The sequence below is a fragment of the Hemibagrus wyckioides genome, linkage group LG11 (assembly GCF_019097595.1).
Source record: "Hemibagrus wyckioides isolate EC202008001 linkage group LG11, SWU_Hwy_1.0, whole genome shotgun sequence".
Taxonomy (NCBI): domain Eukaryota; kingdom Metazoa; phylum Chordata; class Actinopteri; order Siluriformes; family Bagridae; genus Hemibagrus; species Hemibagrus wyckioides.
This window is the reverse complement of record NC_080720.1, coordinates 20,805,445-20,829,544: the sequence shown is the minus strand read 5'-3', so window position 1 is coordinate 20,829,544 and position 24,100 is coordinate 20,805,445. Positions and strand designations below refer to the sequence as shown.

Sequence of the window (24,100 nt, the reverse complement as noted above, 5' to 3'; positions counted from 1 at the left end):
TAGAGAAGTCTCTTTCAATCTCGAAGCCAACATTTTAATCTGTATATATTCGTATACGGGATGCTGTGAAAAAAAAACGATGTGTTTGTGACAGGCAGTGCTGACCTACTGAAATGTCTCAACTTACAACATGGCATGAGAAGAAATGGGAGAGGTCAGGTGTGCATGTCCAGACCTCAGATTACAGGTTAGAGCACAGATTATTTTCCTCAGCATAGATTGGCATACTGACACAATGTTTCGCAATGACACTCTCATATATGTATCTCATCACCCTTTGTGAGCAGCAGTTAACTTTATCTTGCTCAGTGTTTAAGATGTACATCTGAAGTACGCTTCGTGGAGAGCTAATGAAAACTGTGGTATCCAAGATTAGTTAAGTTTAGCTGCAGGAAACCTTCTGGTTATGGAGGTGTTGACAGTGGCACTCCTGGCATGTGAACACATCTGACTCCAGTTACATGCAGCACATGCAAAGGATGGTTTTGTAGCAGACAGCTGAAGTTGTAAAATACATAAAAATATAACTTCAACTGTTAAATTACTAATTTACTAATGTACTAATATTTACAACTAAATTCAGCTTGGGTTGATAAAAATCCTATAAGTGAAATCGACTCTACTGTGAATATTATGAACAGCCAGTCACGTAATATATTACCCGTATCTTTACGCTAGACAGAGCCCTGTGTTGTCACCAGTTGCAGAAACTGATTCGGTAACATAACGTCACGTTTGAGAGGGTGAGGCGGTGGCTATGGAGATATCCTGCAGATTTTTAAAGGAGAGCAGTCTGGAGCAAGGCGATCTCATTACCTGCTTAGTTAAGCAGGCTAATACAACACCGTGGGCATCGATAATATGCTTTTAGAAATCCAATTTTGTCTTATTGGAAGAGACAGAGGATCAATCTCCAGATTTTGAATGTAATGGCAAGGATTCTGAACTATGTTAATCTCTGGCTGAACACACTGTGCGCATGGCTGAGAGATTACCGAGAGGTTTATGTGGCTATGAATGAAAGAATATTATTATTTCTCTACACGAAACATTTTATTTTAGATACATATTTTTTTTTCCATATCAGTTTTTCACAATCCACTCTTCAAGAAGAGATTTTATTATCAAGAACCCTGAGTTTATAGCTCTGCAGGGACATGAGGATTAGAGTAGGGAAAATAGAATATATAGCACCTTTGTCTGAAATATATTCACAGGTCAACTCAGGCAGAAAGGACGATTTACTCAGAGTCAGACGCTCCCCTGATAAAACAGCGTAAGTAGCAAAAAAGCGGCAGAAACAAAAAATGTTCTCCAATACGGACGAGGCACACGGTTCTGCACACTACAGCGTGGAACAGCCCAGCTGTCAGCCTCTCACCTCGAGTGCTTTGCGTTTGCCATTGAGCAGCTTGGCGATGTCTTTGGCCACTCTGTCCACCAGGTCCTTGGGCGAGTTCCTCTTCACATCAAACTGACTCCTCTTCTCGTTGTAAATCTGTAAACAAAAGCACAAAAAAACATCCAATGTCAGTCAATGTCATTATACTATTAACAAGAACATTTTAGGAACCCTATACACACGCGCTGATCTTCTGAGGTTTTCACACACAACAGCATCACCAAAACTGGACAGTTCAATACTGGAAAAAGATCTGGCTGTTTTTTTCTTATCTTCAACTCTCCCGTTTTAGTGAGTCTGCCCATTGTAGACTCAGATTCCTGTTCTGGGCTGACAGGAGTGGAACTCAATGTTCTGCTGTTGTAGCTCATGTGTTGTGTGTTCTGAGATGATTTTCTGCTCAATACATTTGTACAAAGTGATTATTTGAGTTACTGTATCGTTCCTGTTGGCTTGAACAAATCTGGCCATTTTCCTATGACCTCTCTTATCAACATGCCATTTCCACCCACAGAACTGTCACTCACCTGATGTTTTTTTTTTCAGCACTCTGTGTAAATTCTAGAGACTGCTGTGTGAAAATCCCAGGAGATCAGCAGTTACAGAAATACTCAAATAAAGCTGTCTGGCGTCAACAATCATGCCACGGACAAAAGCACTAAGATCACATTTTTTCCCCATATTCTGATTGTCGACATGAACATTAGCCAAAGCTGCTGGGCCGTATCCACATGATTTTCTGCACTGCACTGCTGCCACACAATTGTCGGATTAAATAACTGCATGAATGCATAGGTGTACAGGTGTTCCTAATAAATTGCTCAGTAAGTGTATATTGACCTTTTAAATATCCAGCAGACTCAGAAATAAATGACTAACAGTTTACTATTTACACATCAAGCATTTATTAGCCTTTATAATATAATTCTTACCATGGGCCGAATATGAAAAGAACTACATCTGCAAAAAATGAAAGTTTTTCTAAGGGACATGAAGGATACTGGTGAAGACGGAAGATGGATTTAGGGCTCAGGTACTTGGCATGTCAGTGATATTATTTGATTAAAGGCAAGGGGTCTGCTTTCTCCTGTCTGACTCAGCATTGTACTTTGTAGTCTACAACTGCCTGCTGCCCCCAAGGGACTCCCACTTATCCCCACTACTCCAGGGACTCCATTACCCACAAATCCATCTCTGTAAAAGTCAGCAGTGGGCAAAAAGTGCCGACGGCAATTCTGTTGACCAAGTAAAAAAAGAAAAGGAAAAAAAGGAGGCATAGTCTCTAACACAATGTGGGAATTATGTGCTAGTTTAGTGCAGATCCATGCAAAAAAAATAACTTTGTGAATGTCAGTGCTAGTGAACATACATACAGTCATACACTCATACAGTAAAATAAAGTCCACAAAATGGGTGGTGGTGGCTGAAGTGGTTAAGGCTCTGGGTCGTGGACCGGAAGATCAGGGTTCAAGCCCCAGCATCACCAAACTGCCACCGTTGCGCCCTTGAGCAAGGCCCCCAACTCACCCTGCTCCAGAGGTGCTGCATCATGGCTGACCCTGCACTCTGACCCCAAACCTCCAAGGATGGGATATGTAAGAAAAAATTTCACTATGCAGTAATGTAGATGTGACAAATAAAGACAACTTAACTTAATGGAGTATTCTGGGGCAGGTTTGCAGTTATAGATGCTCCAATAACCTTTCTCAATCCCAAAGTAAACATTTTCGTCGTAAACATAACTGTATATATTTGTATATGGGGATGTCCTTTGCTGTGATTTTTTTCTTTTCAAGTTTACAGTACAGATTATTTTTCTGATGAAACACACTACATCTACACATGCAGCAATTGTATTGCTGCAAATCACAAGTAAGAGTTCCTTACTACTGGTTGCCATAGTAACAACATTTATCAGTGGGTGGTACAACATTCAGGATGGAGAGCGATATAAAATGGATATAAAATTCAGCAGTGTAAATATGCATCATATCATAGAAGATGAAGAAGAAGCAGTGTGTTTTTGTGCTTTGCCATGGCTCACATGTGCTCTACAGCCTTTACTCCCGTTGCTAGTCGCTGCACCAAGTTGCTCCATATTTGCAAAAAGTTAAACTTTCCTCAACTTGCGCTGGAAAAGCCTGCATCGAGTCACCGAAGGTTACTGTATCTGCTCATGTCACCAGAAGTCATTGAAAAGGAATGATCTCTGTTAGCTTTGTCATTGTGAGTCACTGAACGCAGCAGTTAGACACTCTTCATAGTCATAACATTATAAATAACTTTCACACAAATATCAGAGCCACTGATGCTGGTATAGATGTATCTCTAATAGTAGCTCACGCTACAGTTGCAGGGTTTGAAGAAGTCTTAACACCAGCTGCAAGGCACTAGATGACAATTTTTCTTCTGATAAATTGCAACAGACCAAAAGTGAAGCTGATTAGTGCTACTGTTTATACTAATATATGCAACTTTCTGATGAGGTGTTCTAGGTTAATCTACTTGTCTGATTGAAATTTTGACTAATGGTTAGTGTTACTCTGCAAACAGTATGTTATGCCTAGTTTTCTTTCAGCACGGTATGCTTGACTCAGAGATGCACAACTGACACTTTGACATGCATAGTTAGTGATTCACAAGAGTTAAAAATATATGTAAGCAGACGTGAATTGTACTAGCAAGAAACTGTCTCATCCTGATAGTGTGGGGGATTAGAAATACACTTTGTTTTGTACTCTGTTGCATACACACACTTGCTATAAAAACCCCTGAGATCTGTGCTTGGGTCTCTCGTGCATGGTGTTTTCAAACGTGCGCATGAGAACATTGGGTTAATAGACTGAATGCATTTTACTGTGGCTATTGTTGTGCAGGTGTGTTGCAGATGTTCAAAACTCCTCAGTGTCAACGTCGGCTGAGAAACACGACACCGAGAGGTCAGCATTAGGTCCAAGTAGAAGGAAGAGTTACTGCAAATCAGTTTGAAAATGATATATCCTGATATATAGGATGCTTATTTTATCCTTTTATATATATTTATCGACTAGTGGTCTCTTCCTGAATGACTCCGCTCTCATCTACAGGGTATGGATGTTGTAAATCATTTGCTTGGCTTGCTTTACAGTCATCACGTCTCAAACCAACTAAACAACTATTAGATATTTTGGTCCTATGTAATAGACAGCACTCAAAAACAACATCATCACTTAAGGGAATATTAATGACCTATTTGTCCAATACCATATTAAGACATGTTATGTTGTTTCTTTCTTTCATTCGTTACATGCCTTGATATAGACACAGTAAAGCTATTCACATATTCAAACTATTGACATACACCAACCAGGCATAACATTATGACCACCTGCCTAATATTGTGTTGGCCCTGACCCATCATGCACTGTGTATTCTGGAACCTTTCTATGCAATTTAAGCAACAGTAGCTTGTCTGTTGGCTCTGACATGGGCCAGCCTTCACTCCCCACGTGCATCCACGAGCCTTGACCACCCATGACCCTGTCGCCGGTTCACCACTGTTCCTTCCTTGGACCACTTTTGATAGATACTGACCACTGCAGACCGGGAACACCCCACAAGAGCTGCAGTTTTGGAGATGCTCTGATCCAGTGGTCTAGCCATCACAATTTGGTCCTTGTCAAACTCGCTCAAATCCTTACACTTGCCCATTTTTCCTGCTTCTAACACATCAACTTTGAGGACAAAATGTTCACTTGCTGCCTAATATATCCCACCCACTAACAGGTGCCATGATGAGGAGATAATCAGTGTTATTCACTTCACCTCTCAGTGCTCATAATGTTACGCCTGATCGGTGTATTTAAGGGAATAACATTCACATATTTTTCAAAGATTGCATTACATGCTCTTTTTATATTTAAAAAAATACAGTTATTTATTATTAAATTACTGGATTTATTTTACCTCAGAAAGCTACACAGCTCAGTACAAACACACAAAAAGTACTGCACCACTATTGACTCTCACTCTCTCTGTGGCAGTATAAAATAAGGGTGAAAAGAATGTTTTATTAAATATTAAATCTTGAGCGAATAATAAGAATTAAAGAATTTGACAGCAACAATATCTATACACACATGCACCGAAACAGACGTTCTGCTGATCCACAGAGTGAAAGTGTGTGGGAGGAAGTGAGTGGATGTGAGTAACAGGAGGTAAAGGGTCTGCTGTCTGTGCTGGGCCAGCAGATCTGTGGTCCAGGACCAACACATGATGCACGCACACACTCACACTCACACACACACACACACACACACACACTTCACTGATCCAAAGTGAATGAGAGAGAGCCAATCCAAGACAATATGCTCTTACTGGCAGTTACACACTGCACACGATTAAGTATATGCTGGATGTCCTGCGCTCTCGGCCATGCACACAAATGTACACATTTCTCCTCATCCTCACCCACACACAGGATATGAGCACTGACAAAGAGATAGGGAAGTGGAAAAAGAGAGAGAGGAAAAAAAAGGAGATCAAAGAAAAGGCTGGGTAAAATACAAATCGAGAGACAGAGAGACTGATAGAGAGAGACCGACAGAGAAAGGAATTGCCAGAGGATGTTTCACGGTGGAGCGTCAGTTTAAAAAACGTGCTGCCTGAAGATGGGTCTTGCTTTTACTGTTGCGGTGATCCAATCGGAAAGGCTAGAAGGAAAGAAACACTGCTAGCGCCTAAACCCGGGAGACAAACAGAGCGTCTTGTTTACCGAGTCTTAAACCATCAGTCAACATTTATCTACTGTTGCTGTGATAATCATGGCCCGCGTGTTCCGCTGTCATTTTGCCACGCTGATGGCTATTTGCCATGCATTACTAAGCAATTCATTACCGGACAGATCGTTTCAGACAGCCACCTCATGTGTCGTTTGACCTTGCACTTTTTGTTTTGTCTGCTTCGCCTCCGTCAGAGGGACTTTGTTTGTTTGTTTATTTGTTTGTTTTCTGCTGGTTCGGTGTCTGAGGCAGAAGTGCTTCAGTTTATCGGGCCGTGAAAGCAGCCTGGTGACAGAGACAGATGCAGCGTCATTAAGGAATATTAGTGGACTCCGCCAAGCAGACAGCGCATCCAACCAGCCTGTGGAACAGTTCAATAAAACTGAGAGAGAGAGAGAGAGAGAGAGAGAGAGAGAGAGAAAGAATGCTAAAAGAGCTACGTTCCACGGCTGTGAAGAACACAGCATCAGAAAAGAAATAGTATGTGAGCGCAAAGGTTCAATAAATGTGTGACAGGATAGAAAGGACAGAGAGTGTTGGGTGACAAGGAGAAAATGTATAACACGAAGACTTGGCCACTAAATGCTAAGGACAAGTAGGCTAATAAAGGCTGACGTTGATCTATCAATCAGGAGAAACGCATTGATCAGAAAATGTCTCTCACTTGCTGGCATCTGTATACATATAAAGCCAAAAAGTCGATGTATCTACTCTGTCTTGGCTTTCATGCAGCTTTTAATAAACATACAAAACTAACTCTGGTGTCCAGCTTTCAGGTGGATCAAACTAGAAATGACATTTCATGTTAGATTTGTCAAAAAGGTATCGTCAGACACATAGTTTTCTTTTGCCTGACTATTAATGAAGCCAGCAATTGCTGAGGAAGAACAAGAATCATGAAATCATGAATCAACCAGATTTTGTGTACTGGCACTGGCAACCGACGTTAAGCTCCAGAAAACATGAAAAGAGCTATCTGAGGATCCGGAACATCCACCACATCCTACCTGCGGGGAGAGATCAGTCTCGCAGCTCACTCCCTCCTATAGTGCCAACATCATTCAGCTGCCTGATTTCTAAATGCAGTAAACTTCACTAGACAAATCATCTCCAAGTATGATATTTACACCCCACTGGGTATTTATTACTTGTATAGTAATTATAGTAGTATTATATAGTAAAACTATTTCTAGATGGCATTAGCGGTTAGCACTAGCCTCACATACGAGAGTGTGGGTTCATATCCTGCCTCTGCCCTGAGTTTACATGTTCTCCCTGTGATTCGAGGGTTTCCTCCAGGTACTCTGATTTCCTCCTTAGTCTAAGGACAGGCGATGTACGCTGATTGTTATCTCTAAATTGTCCCCTAGTAGAGTACGAATGGGTGTGTGATTGTCCCCTAGTCCCCTGGGATAGTCTCTAGGTTACTTGTGACCTTGTGTAGGATAAGAAAATGGATGGATTGATGGATACATGGACTATATTACTATCGTAGCACAGTAATATAATATTTTTAAATACAATCTACATCGACAGAAGTATACAATTAAATTAAAATAAGTTCTGAAACCTCCTGCTTATTTCCCACAAAAGAGTGTTCTAATTCAATTCCAATTCAATTCATTTCTCTGTGTTTGCCTCCACTTCAAATACAACAGCTGCCACATGTTGAGAAACCAAACACTGTGGCTATATTAACTCTTCAAGACACCTTTATATGCAATATCTAAAAAAAATGTGCTTATATGTGCAGCTAGAAATCTTTCACTACCAGACAAACCTTTACTCTCCTCATTCAAATGCTGAACTGTTTCTTTTGTTTTTAAATCAGCAAAGGAAATGATTAATGCAGAGACTATTCAGTGAGCGCTGTTCCAAATAAACCGAAATCTAATAAAATGATCAAACATCTGAACACCACATGCCACACACACAAGCTAAAAACACAGGTCATATGTGAAAGAGAGATGAAGGTTATATTCTTTATTCACCGCCTCTCTCTCTCTCTTTCTCTCTCTCTTTCCTTTCTGTTACTTTGTCTCTCTCTTCCCCCTCAGAGTATCTGTCTTAAAGACAGAGATAAACGCGAGTCGTTTTATCAGCTCGCTGATGGTGCGTTTTTGGTGTTTGTGTCCTTCCATTTCCAAGATCCGAAAAATCCTTTTTCTCCTTTTCCTCTCACCTCCTATGCCTTTCTTTTTCACTATGTATCTGGACAGAGTGTGTGTTTAGAAGGGCAACTTTAAAAAATATATATATATAAATATATCTTAATCCCATGGCTGATAAACGTCTCCATTTGCTGTTATATAAATCATGTGCTATTCTCAATGCTGCATCTTATGTTTACAAAAAAAGGTTTTCTCTTAAAATGATGCAATATTATAAAAGTAAGCTGGCTACAAGCTACAGGTACACTATACGTATATCAATGTTGTTGTATAAGAGGGGTAAGTAGTGAAAGCTGCGCTACCATGTTTCAATTGCCTTAATGTTTCTGGGAAAGAGTAGATGACTAATTAGGCAGGAGAAGGAGGATAGATGAAATCAGTACACACACACACACACACACACACACACACAAACACACGCCTCAGGCTCTGTATGATTGAGTCTGACACTTAACTCTCATGGCTCCACCCTTGAAGATGCCCTACTGTGTTGATTGACCCATTAGCAGAATACGGCAGTGTGTGTGTGTGTGTGTGTGTTTCTTCTCATCATGTTAATCAGTGCTCTATTTCCTTTTCAGCTGATAAAGGTCGTCATCTGTCTGTCGGGATGGACGGAATGCTGGAGTAACTGCTCATCAGCTCTCTTCTCCTCCCTACACCTTTGCACAGTATATATATATATATATATATATATATATATATATATATATATATATATATATATATATATATATATATATATATATATATATATATGTGTGTGTGTGTGTGTGTGTATGCAGTGTATGCACACTTTGGAACTCTTCTAAGAGTCCTTTAATAAAGACCAACTACATATACTGTTACACACATCGTAGATAAATAAACTCACTAGGTTCCTCCCTAAGAAATGAAGTCATATTTCCTGAAGCCTCATAACCCAACAGTAGAACCAGTATCTGCTCAGGAAGAGCATTGCCAGAGCTTCACAAAATGACCAAATGTTTCTGACCAAAATGTAAGAAACAGATTACATGAGGGTGGCCCAACATTCTCTAGTGTGACTTCTGCTCACAGCCCAGCACTGTGCAGCTTGATTAGAATTTGCCAAAGAACACCAGAATTGGCAGGTCCACTACTTGTGTCCAGTTCTATTCACAGAGGAAAGCAGGTACACACTGAGCAGGCAGACATGTGACTGAAGTGAAAGAGTCTGGAAATGCTATAGGGAATGTTATGCTCATCCAACATGACCAGTTTGGTGGTGGGTCTGAGGAGGAACATCCTTGGAGAGAGGCACAGACCTCCATGTGCTAGCCACCAGTATTCTTACTGCTATTAGGTACTAGGATGAAATCCTCAGAGCCTTTGTCAGACCTTACGCTGGTGCACTGGCCCTAGGTTCCTCCTGGTGTATGGCAATGCCAGCCTCAGGTAACCAGAGTGTGTAGGTAGTTTTAGAGTTGGGAGTTAGAGTTGGGAAGATATGTATTGGAGCATCTGAAGCTACCTAGTAGCACCACAGACTGTCCAGGAGCTCACTGATGCCCTGATCTAGGTCTGAAAAGAGATCCCACAGGACACTGTCTGCCATCTCAACAAGAGCATGTGCAGATGTTGGCAGGAGTGCATACAGGCACAACTTAGGGAGCTAACGAGCTAATGGAGAGACACAGCCCTCATCTTAAATGGAAGTGGATGTTACTACCTGCCTGTCATCCTTCTTCAGTGAAATTAAAGATACATCCTAGCATGAAATATGGTAAACATTATTATTAAGACCAAACATATGGAGAAATTAGAAGCGGTAATTGTAGCAGGTTTGCGGTGCAACTGCCAAAGCACATCGTATGTCAAATAATTTTCAAAAGCACAGCTACTGTCACTGTCTATAAAGAGAAGGCTCACTTAAGGAATCATCCACGATTCAGTCCATAGAACAGCTCTCGAGTTCATACTCATTAAAGTCTGGTTAAGCAGATTTATTCACGAGAGCAATGAGCCATGAGCCAGGGTCTGAACTGGAGCCGAGTCAAAGAGAATGTACTGTGGCTCTGGACCTATTTTTTAGAAGCACAGACAGTTACCAGCGCATACACACACACACACACACACACTATAATAAATCCCTGCATTATAACAACCCTTTCAAATCTTGCCTTCCGTTTTTTCACTCAGAAATGAACTCTGCTTAATTGATGCACTGCATACTGTCAACTTCAAAAAAAAAAAAAAAAGGCTTTCAGGCTACTTGTGCAATCAGTCATTTGACATCCAGCTTCTGGAGCTCTGGCAGACAGAGTAAAAGGAGGAGGAAGCTGAGGAAGAGGAGGATGAACATGACTAGCCAGAATGCCCACTGTGAAACGGCAGGTTTAGATTTTCTTTAATTTCTCGCCATTACACCCCCTGTGGGACTCAATTAACGCACAAGAAATCTTTTGATAATGTGATTTTGATTTTTTTTTTCCAGAAGCTCTGTCTTATCAATAATTTAAAATTGTGTAGAGAAAAAATACTGTGGCAAAACCAATCAATATATGAAGAAAAATAAATAAAAACTGCCCATAGTTTACTGACTCTGGGTTTGTTGTTGGTTTGTTTGTTTTTTGCTCATGTAGCAGATCCTCTATTATGACATATATTGTGAGTCATTTAGCTAAAGACAGCTTATCAAAAAAGGGAAACGTTTTCAAACACTTTCACAGATTTTCCCTCTTGTCTCATTAGTGAAGTGACATTAGGGTGCTAAAAAAAACAGTGATAAAGACAGAATGTTTACAGAGCTTTGGATGGTGTGAGACAGCAATACCTCCACTGTCCACTAGAGGTCTCCTCCACCTGAACTCCGGTTAAGTCTCTTTGTGTCTTTGTGAAGCAAACTAAACTTCTGCTCATGAACTCTCAGCACTATCCAGAGTTGGCAATGCTACACAAGTCTTGTCTGCCTGGCTGTTAATCAGCTGCATATTCTAGAGCTGCAATTCACTTACTGTAAATGAGGTTGAAGGCAAAAAGGCAGAGAAATGAGCATGAGAAAACTGAAAATGGATGCACCATGGTCCTGGCAGAGTATCAGAGAGAGAGAAAAACCCACCTGGCATTATCGTTTCATTTCAAGTCCAATGTACTGGCGGACAAAGCCAAGACATCCAAAATTGTGCTATTATTTACAGGCTAGCATGTATTTAGACTTTTATATGCTCACAAATTCTCTCTCTCTCTCTCTCTCTCTCTCTCTCACACACACACACACACACTTTTTTAAAAAAACCCAAAGCATTGTTTATTCACATTGTTGGGATGTTTTTTATCTTTTGTAAAAAGGATACTGAAGACAGATCCAGATTTAAAATAATTTTCTTAAGGTGTGGTGGTCTGGTAAAAATAGGTTTTTCTGCCAGTAACATAGCTCTTTTTCCCGTTTTCACTGCCTGCAATCAGTAAATCCAGCCGTTTTTACTTTGATTCAACCCAAAAGAGAGTGAAGGCATGATGCATTGGTGCACCACACTTATTCAAAAATAAATACATGGTCTCCATACATAGGGGAAATTAATATCAGTGAGCTAATGAATGAATTAATAGTGGAAAATGTTAATTTCCTGTATGCATGGAGAATTTTGGGACACCCTGTAGCTTGTGAATGCTATGAAACGCTACACTACTGCATAATGCACATGCCTCATGTGAGATAAGCGTGTGTTTGAAGGAAGGAATACTTCATCTGATAGACTAATCCTTCATCTGATAGACCAGACCGCCACACAGGCACTACTATAACTGCTCTTTAATTAAATGCTCTTAAAGAAATGTGTTTTATTAAGTCTAATAGGGATAAGCACCATTTATAGCTATACATTCTTTCACAAGACACTGTGTTATCTGCTCTACTATAGAGCCATTCTTCTATCTATCTATCTATCTATCTGTTTATCTAATAGACAGAGAGACAGATAGATAGATACTATCTATCTATCTATCTATCTATCTATCTATCTATCTATCTATCTATCTATCTATCTATCTATCTATCTATCTATCTATCTATCTATCTATCTATCTATCTATCTATCTATCTATCTATATCAAGTTCACACGATCCTCCTGATTTTCCCTTGACAAGGCAGATGGGCGAGAGAGCATGCAAGCAGTGAGACAAAGCAGTGTGTGTAATTAAAGTGATGTGCCTCCTGTGTAAAATGGCAACAGGATCAGAGTCGTTTAAAAGAGGGCAGTCTGAAGAGAGGGCATTTAGAGAGGCACGCTGACGAGAGATAAGACTTTTAACACGCTAGGTTAATGAGTGTGTATGTGGGAGGTAGGTGGGGGGTGGATCGGTGTGTACCTGACTGCTTGAGTGCTGGTGTGTGTGTGTGTCTTTGTGTGTGAACATGGCAGTAACACACACATGGTGTAACCAAAAAGAATCGCGCTTCTCAGGCTTGTCAGTTCAGTGCTTTTGAAAGTGCTCTGTTTATATTGACTGCTTCTTCGGAGACGAGACATTTAATGACTGATAATGGCAAAAAACCAAGGAGCAATGTGTGTGTGTGTGTTCTTCCAAGGAAAAAAAAGAAAAGAAAACAATTTAGTATGAGAGGTCAGTATGGAACCCGATTATGCCATCAGCATAAATGGTTCATTTGCTTCTCTGAGATTGGGAAAGATTAATGCAAACTGTGGCCATAAAGAAAGATAATACTGCTTCTAAATTCCCCCATGTGAACTACAATTCAGGCTCTATCAGGCTCTACTGAGGAACGGTACGATGCTCTGTACCAACGTTCAGCTGACGATTGGGACTAGGGCTCGGTGTTGGGACAAAAAGCATCATGGTTCTCGATGGCATTGACAGAAGAATACAAAACGAGACGAAATAAAGGAGTTACTGTAGCTGGCAGCTGCTCAGGGAAGCACTGTGGAAAAATATATGCTATACCTTTTGTCTAGTACCTCAATGTCCTTCGCTGTCAGTAGTATCTTCATTGAAGTCTACAAAAAAAGGTATACATTTTTATTGGGTTTAATTTTATTGTTTAATTCTAGTCATGTTAAATTTGTGATTTATTTATAAAATTAACCGTGAAAAAGAAACCATTATAATATTTTACAATTTAAAAGATTAAGTACAAAATTTTAACACCAGCTGCTTACATTAATCGATCTTTTATAATCTAAATTTAATAAAAGATGTCCAAGAATTTTACAAAAAGCATAATAGACAATCTTGTATTTATTGATTTTACATCATCATAGCAGCCAGTCCTAGCGAGGACAAGCGTTTCTCAGCTGCATTCACTCATTAGGATTTATGGGTTCCAGTGTTGACTGCTTCTTCATTTTGGTTTATTTTTCTAACCAAAAATAATTTAAAGACCTACTTAATAAGCACTGAAGTAAGCTATTTAAGATCGAAAGCACCTGAAATTGTACAAAATTAGGGTAATTTTTTTTGCTAGCAGTAGTCATGGTACCTTTTGGAAGCACACACATGATGAGGGAGCAGTGACTCAGAAGAATTAGACAGGGTCCATTTGCAGACTGTCATTTCAAAACATTTCAGTTGGCTTCAGATGTAAGAAATGGCTTGCATTGTGCTAAGAGTGCAGTCTGAAAGCCTTCTTTGAAACCTTGCTTGGGCACATTTATCATCTATTGATGCATTATGCCAAAAAGCAGCACTTTCCATTTTACCTGGGAAATAACCACTCAAATGTGCTGCACATCTTAAATAGACAAAAAAAAAAAAACACTTGAAAAAAATCATTTGAAAGATAATGTGAAAAATAATACAGAAATTTCACGCAGAAATTAATATTTAGTGAAGCTGGAATAACAACAAATAATCAACATAACAACACTGAGCAATGTTTAACAGGTTCAGAGAAACTTCCTCGTGATCATGGTCCACTCCTTCAAGCAGAACATTTTGAGCTGCTTTACATTCTTATGCCTTTGGACATGTTCAGGGAGATTCAGATGCACTGATGTGATGGTTGCTGAACCACACAGATTTTGTGTGCACATCATCCATCCATCCATTGTCTATACCCGCTTTATTCCTAATTAGGGTCACGGGGGTCTGCTGGAGCCTATCCCAGCACACATTGGGGGAAAGGCAGGGGTACACCCTGGACAGGTCACCATTCCATTGCAGGGCCACATACAGTATAGACAGACACACGGGCAATTTAGAATTACCAATCGACCTAATGTTCATGGACTGTGAGAGGAAACCGCACAGGAGTACCCACAGTAAACCCACACAGGCACAGGGACACAGAAAGGCCCCTGCCTGTTTGAACCCGGGATTCGAACCCAGGACCTTCTTGCTCACCAGTGCTAACCACTAAGCCACCATGTGCACATAATTTTAACATAAAACAAAAATCCAACTAGAGCTCAATCTACAGGCAGAGCCAAGCAAATATAATGAAAAGAATTCATGATGCAGTCACATGACCCTTCACACCAGTCAAGATCATCTGAACAGCAAAAAAACTGCTTTATAAAATAAGGAGCAACAGTTAATTATGGTGGAATAATTTGATTGGCCGAGAGGCTTTCATATTTCCTATAACCGCACAGGGATCATTTACTGTGTGTATCAATCTGCTAGTCTGTTCATCAGGCAGAATTCCTCTTCCTAGCGACATCATCATCATCATCATCATCATCATCATCAGGCATGGGAAATGATACATTTTTCAAGAATATAACTCCTGGCTTAAAATATGAAAGCTCGTCTGATGAAGATGACACGGATTTGTCCTACAGTAGCTGCTCTGAGCCATCGGACCAAGACTTCAGAAGATCTGTGTTAAATTCTGCAGGATGTTCAGTAAAACTTACCAGCTAATCAACTGCACTAAATATGAGACAACTGATGAAGTAAAAAAAAAAAAAAACAGAGGGTTGCCAAATCAAATACTGGGTTTGTTTAGTTTATTACTGTGTATTTCTGCTCTTTATATTTTTTTGCATGAAGAAATGCTTAATTTCATAATTTTTAAGGCATCTTTGCTCCACAGTATTTCTTGATCTGCTCTAGCTGTTTTTTTGTATTATTTTGGTTTACAAAGCTGAGTTAAATAAAATGAGGTTGTAAAGGGAAGAATGCACTACTGGAACTGTTTTCTCAATATCCACTTCTACTGCGACCTTAAAACCTATACACTTTTTTGATAGCTGTTAGCGATAAACAATGCAAGAAGACTTTAGAATGGAAGTTTTTACAAAAATTGTAAAAATTGACATTTTAATCTTTGCATATAATATTTCATCTATCCTGTTATTTTTTTCTCATTTTCCTTTTACAGTCCCAGTTACGACTTCAAAACTCACACCATGCAAGAAAATTACTTTGTCCTGTTAACTCATTATCATCATATTAAAAAAGAATAAAATTTCAATTTGAAGCTAAAAAATATACACGAGCCCAACCTATAACTAATCACAGAATTCAAAATATTTAATATTTATGACTGTTCTAACTTACTGTATAATATCAGGTTTTTAAATCTTGGTGAAGGCATGCTCAACACATGTCTGTTATTTCAGTGGAGAGGAAATATGAAGACTGAAGCTAAATCCAAGTCCCATGACTACAAAAGCAGAAATTTACACTGCTGATTTATTCCATTATTCTGTGTTTGGAGCTGCAATTTAAATTTTCAGCAAACGTTTCAGAAGTTACCGGCATTCAAATATATAATTCACTGTATCTCATTTGGAATTTGAGCATGGATCTAGCCGGATTATTGCCATCATTCTATAAAAGAAACCCTCTCTTTCTTTCTCTCTCTCTCTCTCTCTCTCTCTCTCTCTCTGTCTCTCTCTCTCTCTGTCTCTCTCTCACACATACACACACACACACACACACACAAAGAGGCAAAATGCATAATCATTCCTGCTGAAGCCCCCAGATAAATTTTTTAATATTTTGACATTTCTAGAAAGTTCACTGGACAGGGAAAGGATTCTGGGGATATTCACTGGAAAGACCCAGAGCTCACTTGGCTGATCTTACTTATTTCGATCAAAACCTGGGTCTGCAATTTCAGTCCACTTATCGTTAAAAAACATCCAATTACAAATCCATTAAAGCTTCCAAACACAAAGCCAGACCTAACAGAAGCTATAAGGCAACATGGGGTCATTAACCAGAAGAGCATCTGTCGTCTAATGTTTTTGCTTCAAAATAGCAAACTAGCATCCAGGGGGTTTGTGACCAGTTCGATATGGTGTGTGGCCAAAAATCTTCATACATGTCCATCACAGATATAATGTAAATAAATTTTATTTTTAATTTCATTGTCTGTACCGCTTATCCGATCTATCCTCGGGTCACGGGGAGCCTCAAGGCATCAAGGCAGGATACACCCTGGACAGAGTGCCAACCCATTGCAGGGCACACACACACTCACTCATTCACTCACACAATCACACACTACGGGCAATTTAGAGACTCCATTCAGCCTAGAAGCATGTCTTTGGACTGTGGGAGGAAACCGGAGCACCCGGAGGAAACCCACCAAGCACGGGGAGAACAGGCTGTAAATGAATTACAGCTAAATATTTATAAACATTTATTAATTTTCATTTATTCCGTAGTGGATCCGAAGTTTATCCCTGGAACACTGATATTGAGACACCTTGAATGGAGCTCCAGTCTGTCACAGGGCACTACATGCACGTACTCATGCTTATACAAAATTTATAGTGTTATATGCTACTGAGATGTTCTAGGGAGGTCAGATAAAACTGGAAAACTTGTAGCAATCCTACATGTTACGTGATGGGAAATCACATGACACTCCACAAAAACAGACAGCATCCAGGGTGCAGGACAGAACTGCTCAACATTAAATATTTTCTATTTCCTAAATAGCTGCTACCTTTTTGCTTTAGGCATTGGAGAACCACAGTGACTTTTCAGTTACAAAGATAAAGCACAAACCTATCTCTCTATCAGCACTGCATGTACACACCCACACACACACACACACACATTTATCTTACAATCCCTGTTAGGACCTTCTATTAATATAATTATTCTGAAGATAATTAATGCTATGCCTGCCTTAACCTCAGTAACCTCTAGTTAATTTTTATAAAGAAAAACTACATTTTAAAGCATTTTTCCACACTGGGAAGCCAAACATTCTCTCATCTGTCAGAGATTTGGCACGAGTGGTGCAACAGAAAGGTGTTCGCCCTTTCGAAGCTAGCAAGTTTGAATCCTGATGCTGCCACAACCATCTGACTCCAAGGGAGCTCTTAAGTGAGGGAGGCGTGGCATACTGTCTCTCCTACTCTCTTCTATCAATCACAAACAAACCAGCCAGTCATGGGTGTCTGTGATGTGATGTGTAATGCATGCAGATTTGCTTTCTTCTGAGTGTGCTAACCTCCTGTGATGACCATTAGTTTGAAAAGATGCAGTCTGAGGACAGAGGAAGCATGTGATAGCCTTCACCACAGTTGACATGATGGGGAGGGCTGGCTGATGGACGGGAATCAGGAATAAATTAAAGAGAAAAATTAAATGAGTAACAGTAAGATATTTCTAGCCTTGTGGATAGAGAACATTTGTCAACACTTTGGAGAACATTTGTTCTCATAAAGTTAAGAACAGCCACCCAACACATACACACACACAGTAAAATGATTATAACAGCATGGTTGGGTGTCTCTGTCTCCGTCTTTGGGCAACCTTTGATATAAGGTTACACTGCAGTAACTCTGTTACTCTGCAGCTCTTTATTTCAAAGACTAACAGAGCCAATGACTTTTCTTTAAGAGGTAGCCAAGCCATTATTTAGTTACATTAATACATACATTAATGGAGAGAGAGAGAGAGAGAGAGAGAGAGAGAAAGAGTGACAGGCAGACAGAGAGGAAAGTGAGGGAGAGTTAACGTGTCTGCAGTATACATGACAGATCCCACATGCTGACATTTTACAAGACAGATCTGTCATCCCTCCCTCTCCTGTCTGTTCCTCTTTCGTTTTTGCGTTCGCCGGAAGAGAACAATAGAGACATTGAAAAGCTGCCTGCTGAAAGTCACGTTCCTTCCTTTGTGTCTTTTATTTCCATCATCATTGTAATTGCTGTTGGGACAAAGGATTTGACAGAGAGAGCAGGCCTCAGAGCATTCAAACTGCCTCCAAGACAAAAAGCAGGGATTTCACTAAAGCCTGAGTAAAGACAGGGAGAGAAAGGGAGAGAGAGAGAGGTGGAAGTGGAGAAATGGAAACGCAAAAGAGAAAAGGAGTCTCAGAAATCCAGAAGGCCAGGCAGTAGAAAACCTCTTAGGCAGAAAAGCCCTGAAAAGCTTGACTCGGACTACCATACAACACACACACACACACTGCTTTACTAAGTGCTTAACAAGCAACTAAGCCAAGTGTTTTCACACTACAGCTTTCATGTTAGCATGTACTTTCCATGGGATGTGAGACTGTATCCAACAACCAGCAATAGGCTCCAGCAGGAGAATATAAACTCTCTCACTCTGCTACGTTGAACACTTTACCAGCCATCTGCATTAAACACAGCAATTCCTGAGCTTGGAAATGAGCTAGAACTATTTTGATGATTAAGGGAAAATGACCATCAAGAAAAAGGATGGTCCATTTACATCATTTTATGATTATTTATGACAAAAATAAATAAATAAATAATGTTACTACATGTGAAGTCATATACATTTCCATCTTCCTGGGTGGCATCATTTTAGAAATACCTAAGCATACATTTAAACATTTGTAATGTAATGTAAAAACATATTATAACATTTGTTCTGTTTATTTAGGTGTATATACTTTAGTGTTAAAAAAAAGGCTTATACGGAAATTTTACTTCCATTCCATTTTATTTGTATATACTAATTAATAAATGTTGGACAGTTTTAATTGCCTTGCAGGTATGTGATTGTCTTGTCTATGATATTTCATTAGTGTTCGTAATTCAGGAATTATTTCCCCCCACTATCACTTACCAACTCGGCATGTCTTTTCAGCAGGAAATGTATCTGTCTGTTAATGAACACTGGACTGGTGAACTGGCAGAAAACTCTGCTGTGTTTATTCAGCTTGTTGTATTTGCACCTAAAACTGAACAGCGCCAAACCTTTGAGTGGTAGTTCTATTGTTAAGGTTTTAATGTTGGCACGCAGTGGCAGCGGTGGGGCGTGGTCGAGCGTCAGCTATGGATGAAGAGGGTTTAACAGCAGGTAACGTGATGATTTGATGGCATTTGTACAGTGAGTTTACTTATGTGTGCACCACTCCAAGAGTAAAAAATAAAACAGAGACAGATTGAGAGAGAGAGAAAGAGAGAGAGAGAGAGAGGTGGTCACAGAGGTCACACGTAACACACATGCCAAAGTGCGAGCTTGGAAAGCCCCGGAATATTGAGACAGTGTTTTATTTCAGTTTTTCCGTTGAGTTGAGTCAAGCTCTAGTTGGAAAAATTAAACGAGCCTGAAGCTCTGTCAAAGTCTGCCTGACTTTCCTATGTTAAGAGATTTACATACTGGAGTCCACACTTTCCTCTCTCACCCCAATAGAAGCATGCTCACTGTGACTCAGGTTTCATCCATACAGCTAGGGAGCTGAGGGAGCAAAATTAGCCATGTTCTCTACATGTGTGGGACGGCATTACTCTTTTTCACCTGTCCATCACTTTAACCCTAGCTAATCACAGGCATCTTTGAAATGCGGTTTCACATGTCTTGGAGCTAGCGCATGTTTCCTGATCATATGATGGGGCGAGCTAGCTAGTCAGTGGGAATTAGTTAAAATGAAAAAAAATATCCAAACATGACAATATCACATCAACTTTGACCATCTGTTATCTATTATACACTGGAAATCTGACCTCTCATACACATCCTGGGGAGAAGTCTCAGTATAGACTTGTACTGATCTTAATACAAAAGATATCAGTTCTTGCAAGCGTTTGACTAAATCCAAACTCAACTGGCATTTTGAAAAAATAAATCAATAAATATGGACTAGATGCAGCAAACTGCTCACACTCGCACTGAGTCACAATATTGCAATATGTGATTGCAAAACGTTTTTTTAAAAATATACCCTGCATTAATGTGAATAATATTACACTGCACACTTCTATATTCATCATCTCATGCCTACAGCATATGCATGTAATAATGAAATATCACTATCATTATAGCGTGAATCAAGAAAGTAAAACATGTTCAGTGTAAAGCAAGAGAAGGAGAATGTTGTAATGAGATGTAATGCTGCCTTCACATGCTATCAGAATTATCATAAAAACAAAAAGTTCTACCTAACAGGAAGCTGAACATGAATGAACCCCTCAAGTTATAATTATGACTGAGAAACTCAGACATTATTTTTAAAACTTGAGTTTCTGAGATTCTAAGAAACTTCTAGCACAATGGAGGAGAGTCCACTTTCAGTCAAAATGCAGCTAATTGTTAGCACTTGATGTATATGTATATGAGCAACAATACTATACATGCTGTACATTTTTACACTTGTGTTTGACCAAAATTCCACAACTGTCAGCAAGCTAGCAAACCAAGTAATGTGTTATAGTGTGAAATTAATAGTAAAATGAAAAAAAAAACAAAAAACATAAAAATATGTATGAATGAGCCTGGGTGTTGTCCATGTTTCATGTTCTTTCCTACAGCAGAGCATGTGAAGACAAGACATGCTCTTATACATAAATACTCTAATACGTAGAAGTGGCATCATTCCGATAGCACATGAAGGCAGCATAAACACTTTTATAACAACTCTCTCAGTTTCCGACATGAGCTCGAGCCTGAAGGCAGAAAGAAATGTGACTAGTAAAGCGGAATTGCTACACCTTCATTTCGGTGTACAGAATGGATCGGGCCTAGCGCTATTCCTATAAATCAACTGGAACCAGCTAGACTTACTGAAGCGCCTGCTGCTGTTTACTCATTTGCATAGATTTATTTAAGTACTAACCAGGATTAATTCCACTTAAGTGAAAAGAAGGATTAAGCATGCATGTCTGTGGGCAAGTTCTTCATAATTACCATTACATAATGAAGTGTCTAAAATAATTATGAATGATAACTAAATATTTTTTAATAGCAATCAGCCATAAATAGCATTCCTACACCTTTCTCTGAAGATAAATCAGTTTTCGCTATTTTATGCCAATGCACATTTCACATGCTACATACTACAAGCATGTTTATGTGGTGTAAGCTACACCTACAGCAATTCCAGCTAAGGTGCACAATGCCATGAGCTTAGCAAACTACCAAACTGCTTCAACACACAACAGTCACTTAGCCCATGTTGCTAGCTTAACCTTGACTCACAGATTAGAGACTGACTAAGCGACGATTCTGGCATCCAACATTAGCATTTCACAGCACTGCGCTAAATGAGGTCATTGGGAGGAACCATGACTAAAAGCTGCTAATTAGAGAGCTAGCGTCTCACAAGCTAACCAAGGAGGTCGCGCACACACACACACACACACACACACTCAGATTGGATTAGCAGTTTTCATTACAATAAAGCTGTTAAACTGAAAGCATGGAGCCAGACATGTGATCTGTTGCCATTAGCAATGCGGAAATGAAGCAACACTGTGCTATTAAGTGATCTGTTTATTTAAAAAAAAAGCCTGTGTCTGTCTCTCAAATAAACAAGGATGTCAAAGAAATGACTCTAGATGAAAAACCTCATGATGCTTGATACAATAATACAATGCCTCGCCTCTCTCTCTCACACACACACACACACACACACTATAATACATCAGCCTAACCAGCATCATCAGCCTAACAAGCTACAAGGCTATATCTACAGCATCGGCACATGGACGCTATTAAAAGATGCTGTGTTCTGCCCAAGCCCTGAGAATAATGTGATTCATCATCATCATCATCTTCACTCCTGCTCAATGTGTGTGTGGGGGTGTGAGCTAAGTGTGCTTTGAACTATTTGAACCAAGAGACCACTGAATGAAAATATAGGCCAGTCCACCTACAGACAGGTTTTTGCGAAGTGGGAGGAAACCAGAGAACTCGCACAAATCCCACACATGGCCGAACGTGTGAAACTTAGTACAGACAGTAATCTGAACTCAGCACTGAACCAGGGACCCTGCAGCTGTGATGAACCTAATTTTACCAAATGCATTTCATTCGCCCTGGCAAAACGAGTGGTTAAAGGGTCAAATAATGCATTGACCAAAAGTTCATGTGATTTTCAGGGACAGTGCACAAAACGCGATGGACGAAAGCAGCATCCAGTGCACAACAAATCCCATTCATCTGCTTTTCATTGAGGGAATGCTGACTCAGAGCAGCGTGTTAGATGTAATAGCATCAGAAAGAAGAGTTGCGAGTTACTACCGGCATTCACATTCAAATGCACTTTCCAGAGAAAATTCACTGTTGCTCCAAAACAGTTTCAGGAAAATGTGACCGCAAGGTGCAACAATGTATATTCGAGCCTAGAAAGCCCATTTTGGTCGAAAGCGAGTGCTCAGTGTGTGCACAACCAGTTATGATCTGCCTGCAACATCAGGTACAATCCGACAGATATTACCTGAAAGCATTCCCTCTATTTATGGCCTGCTTTTGTGCCACCAAAGCTCCACCAAATGATCTACTGTGTCTGTTAAGCAGAGCTTGAAGAGACCAAGGAATGAAAACAGCCAAAAGCTTTTTCTTACAGGATGTTAGACAGAACAAATGACTCTGAGTCTACTTACAGCATTCTGACTGTAGCTGATAATCAATATAACAATCAGTACTTTGAAGACTCCTGAGCGGTACAGCAGATTCAAACGTGAAGCAATCATGAGTTTGAATCTTTACAATGCTACAGACATCTGTGGACAGGGTCAAGAGAGCAAAACTGGCTGTGCCCTCAGAGTGGAAGGGATAGCATTAGTTTCTCCCATGTCATTTAGTGTGACACTAGCCAATCAGGGGTGTCTGGGAAGAGGGGAGTGCTGTCCTTCAAGTGTGTTATGCTGCCCTGGGATGTAGCAGGTCAAAATGTTGCAGCTGACTGGTTTCAGGTGTCTTGGAGAAAGCATGTGTTTCACACTGTGTCTTACATCAGGATGTGAACTGCACCAGAATGTTGCCAATAACCATACCTGTTGTGTAACCAGTCACAATCAATCCATTTCTGTACTGATTCCCACCTCCGCGCTGTGTGCATGGAGTTTGCATGTTCTCCGCGTATTTCATACTAACAAAGACATGCATTGTTGCCTGATTGGTGCCTGGTGTGTGTGTGTGTGTGTGTTTGTGTGTGTGTGTGTGTGTGTGTGCAATTGTGCCTTGCGATGGGTTGGCACCTTATCCTGGTTATAAAGGTACCCTGCCTTGTAGCTTGATTACCCTGGGATAGTAGGCTCCCCAAAACCATACATAGGACAAGCAGCATTGAAAATGAATGAATGTCCAGGGTTGCCCGATCTACATTACAAAAGCAATCCAGTGGTGAGTCAAATGATCCATGTTAACACACGTTAAATAGCTCTTTCAACAAGTTCTAAATATAAACTTTCTGGCTAAATGTATGTGGACGCCTGACCATCACACCCATATGTGGTTCTTCCCCAAAACGTTATAAATAACTACATATTCTTAAAAGGGAATATATTTTATATGTATAAATATTACTTATCTACTGTATACAAAACATCAAATCCCTTTTTAATTAACAGAAAATATGGCTGTTGATTAAAAGGCCCTGTTCACTGTGTTTGGTGCAGACTGG

The 24,100-nt window shown here is 39.9% G+C and overlaps 1 protein-coding gene across 2 annotated transcripts in view; it reads right to left on the bottom strand.

Annotated features, from left to right (window-relative positions):
- Positions 1 to 24,100, bottom strand: part of cacna2d2a (calcium channel, voltage-dependent, alpha 2/delta subunit 2a) — a 208,772-nt gene that overhangs the window by 139,605 nt on the left and 45,067 nt on the right. For both annotated transcript variants that reach the window (XM_058404248.1, XM_058404249.1), the window contains exon 3: positions 1,382 to 1,498. In XM_058404248.1, coding sequence (XP_058260231.1) covers positions 1,382 to 1,498 — 117 coding nt within the window. The remainder of the gene's footprint in view (positions 1 to 1,381; positions 1,499 to 24,100) is intronic.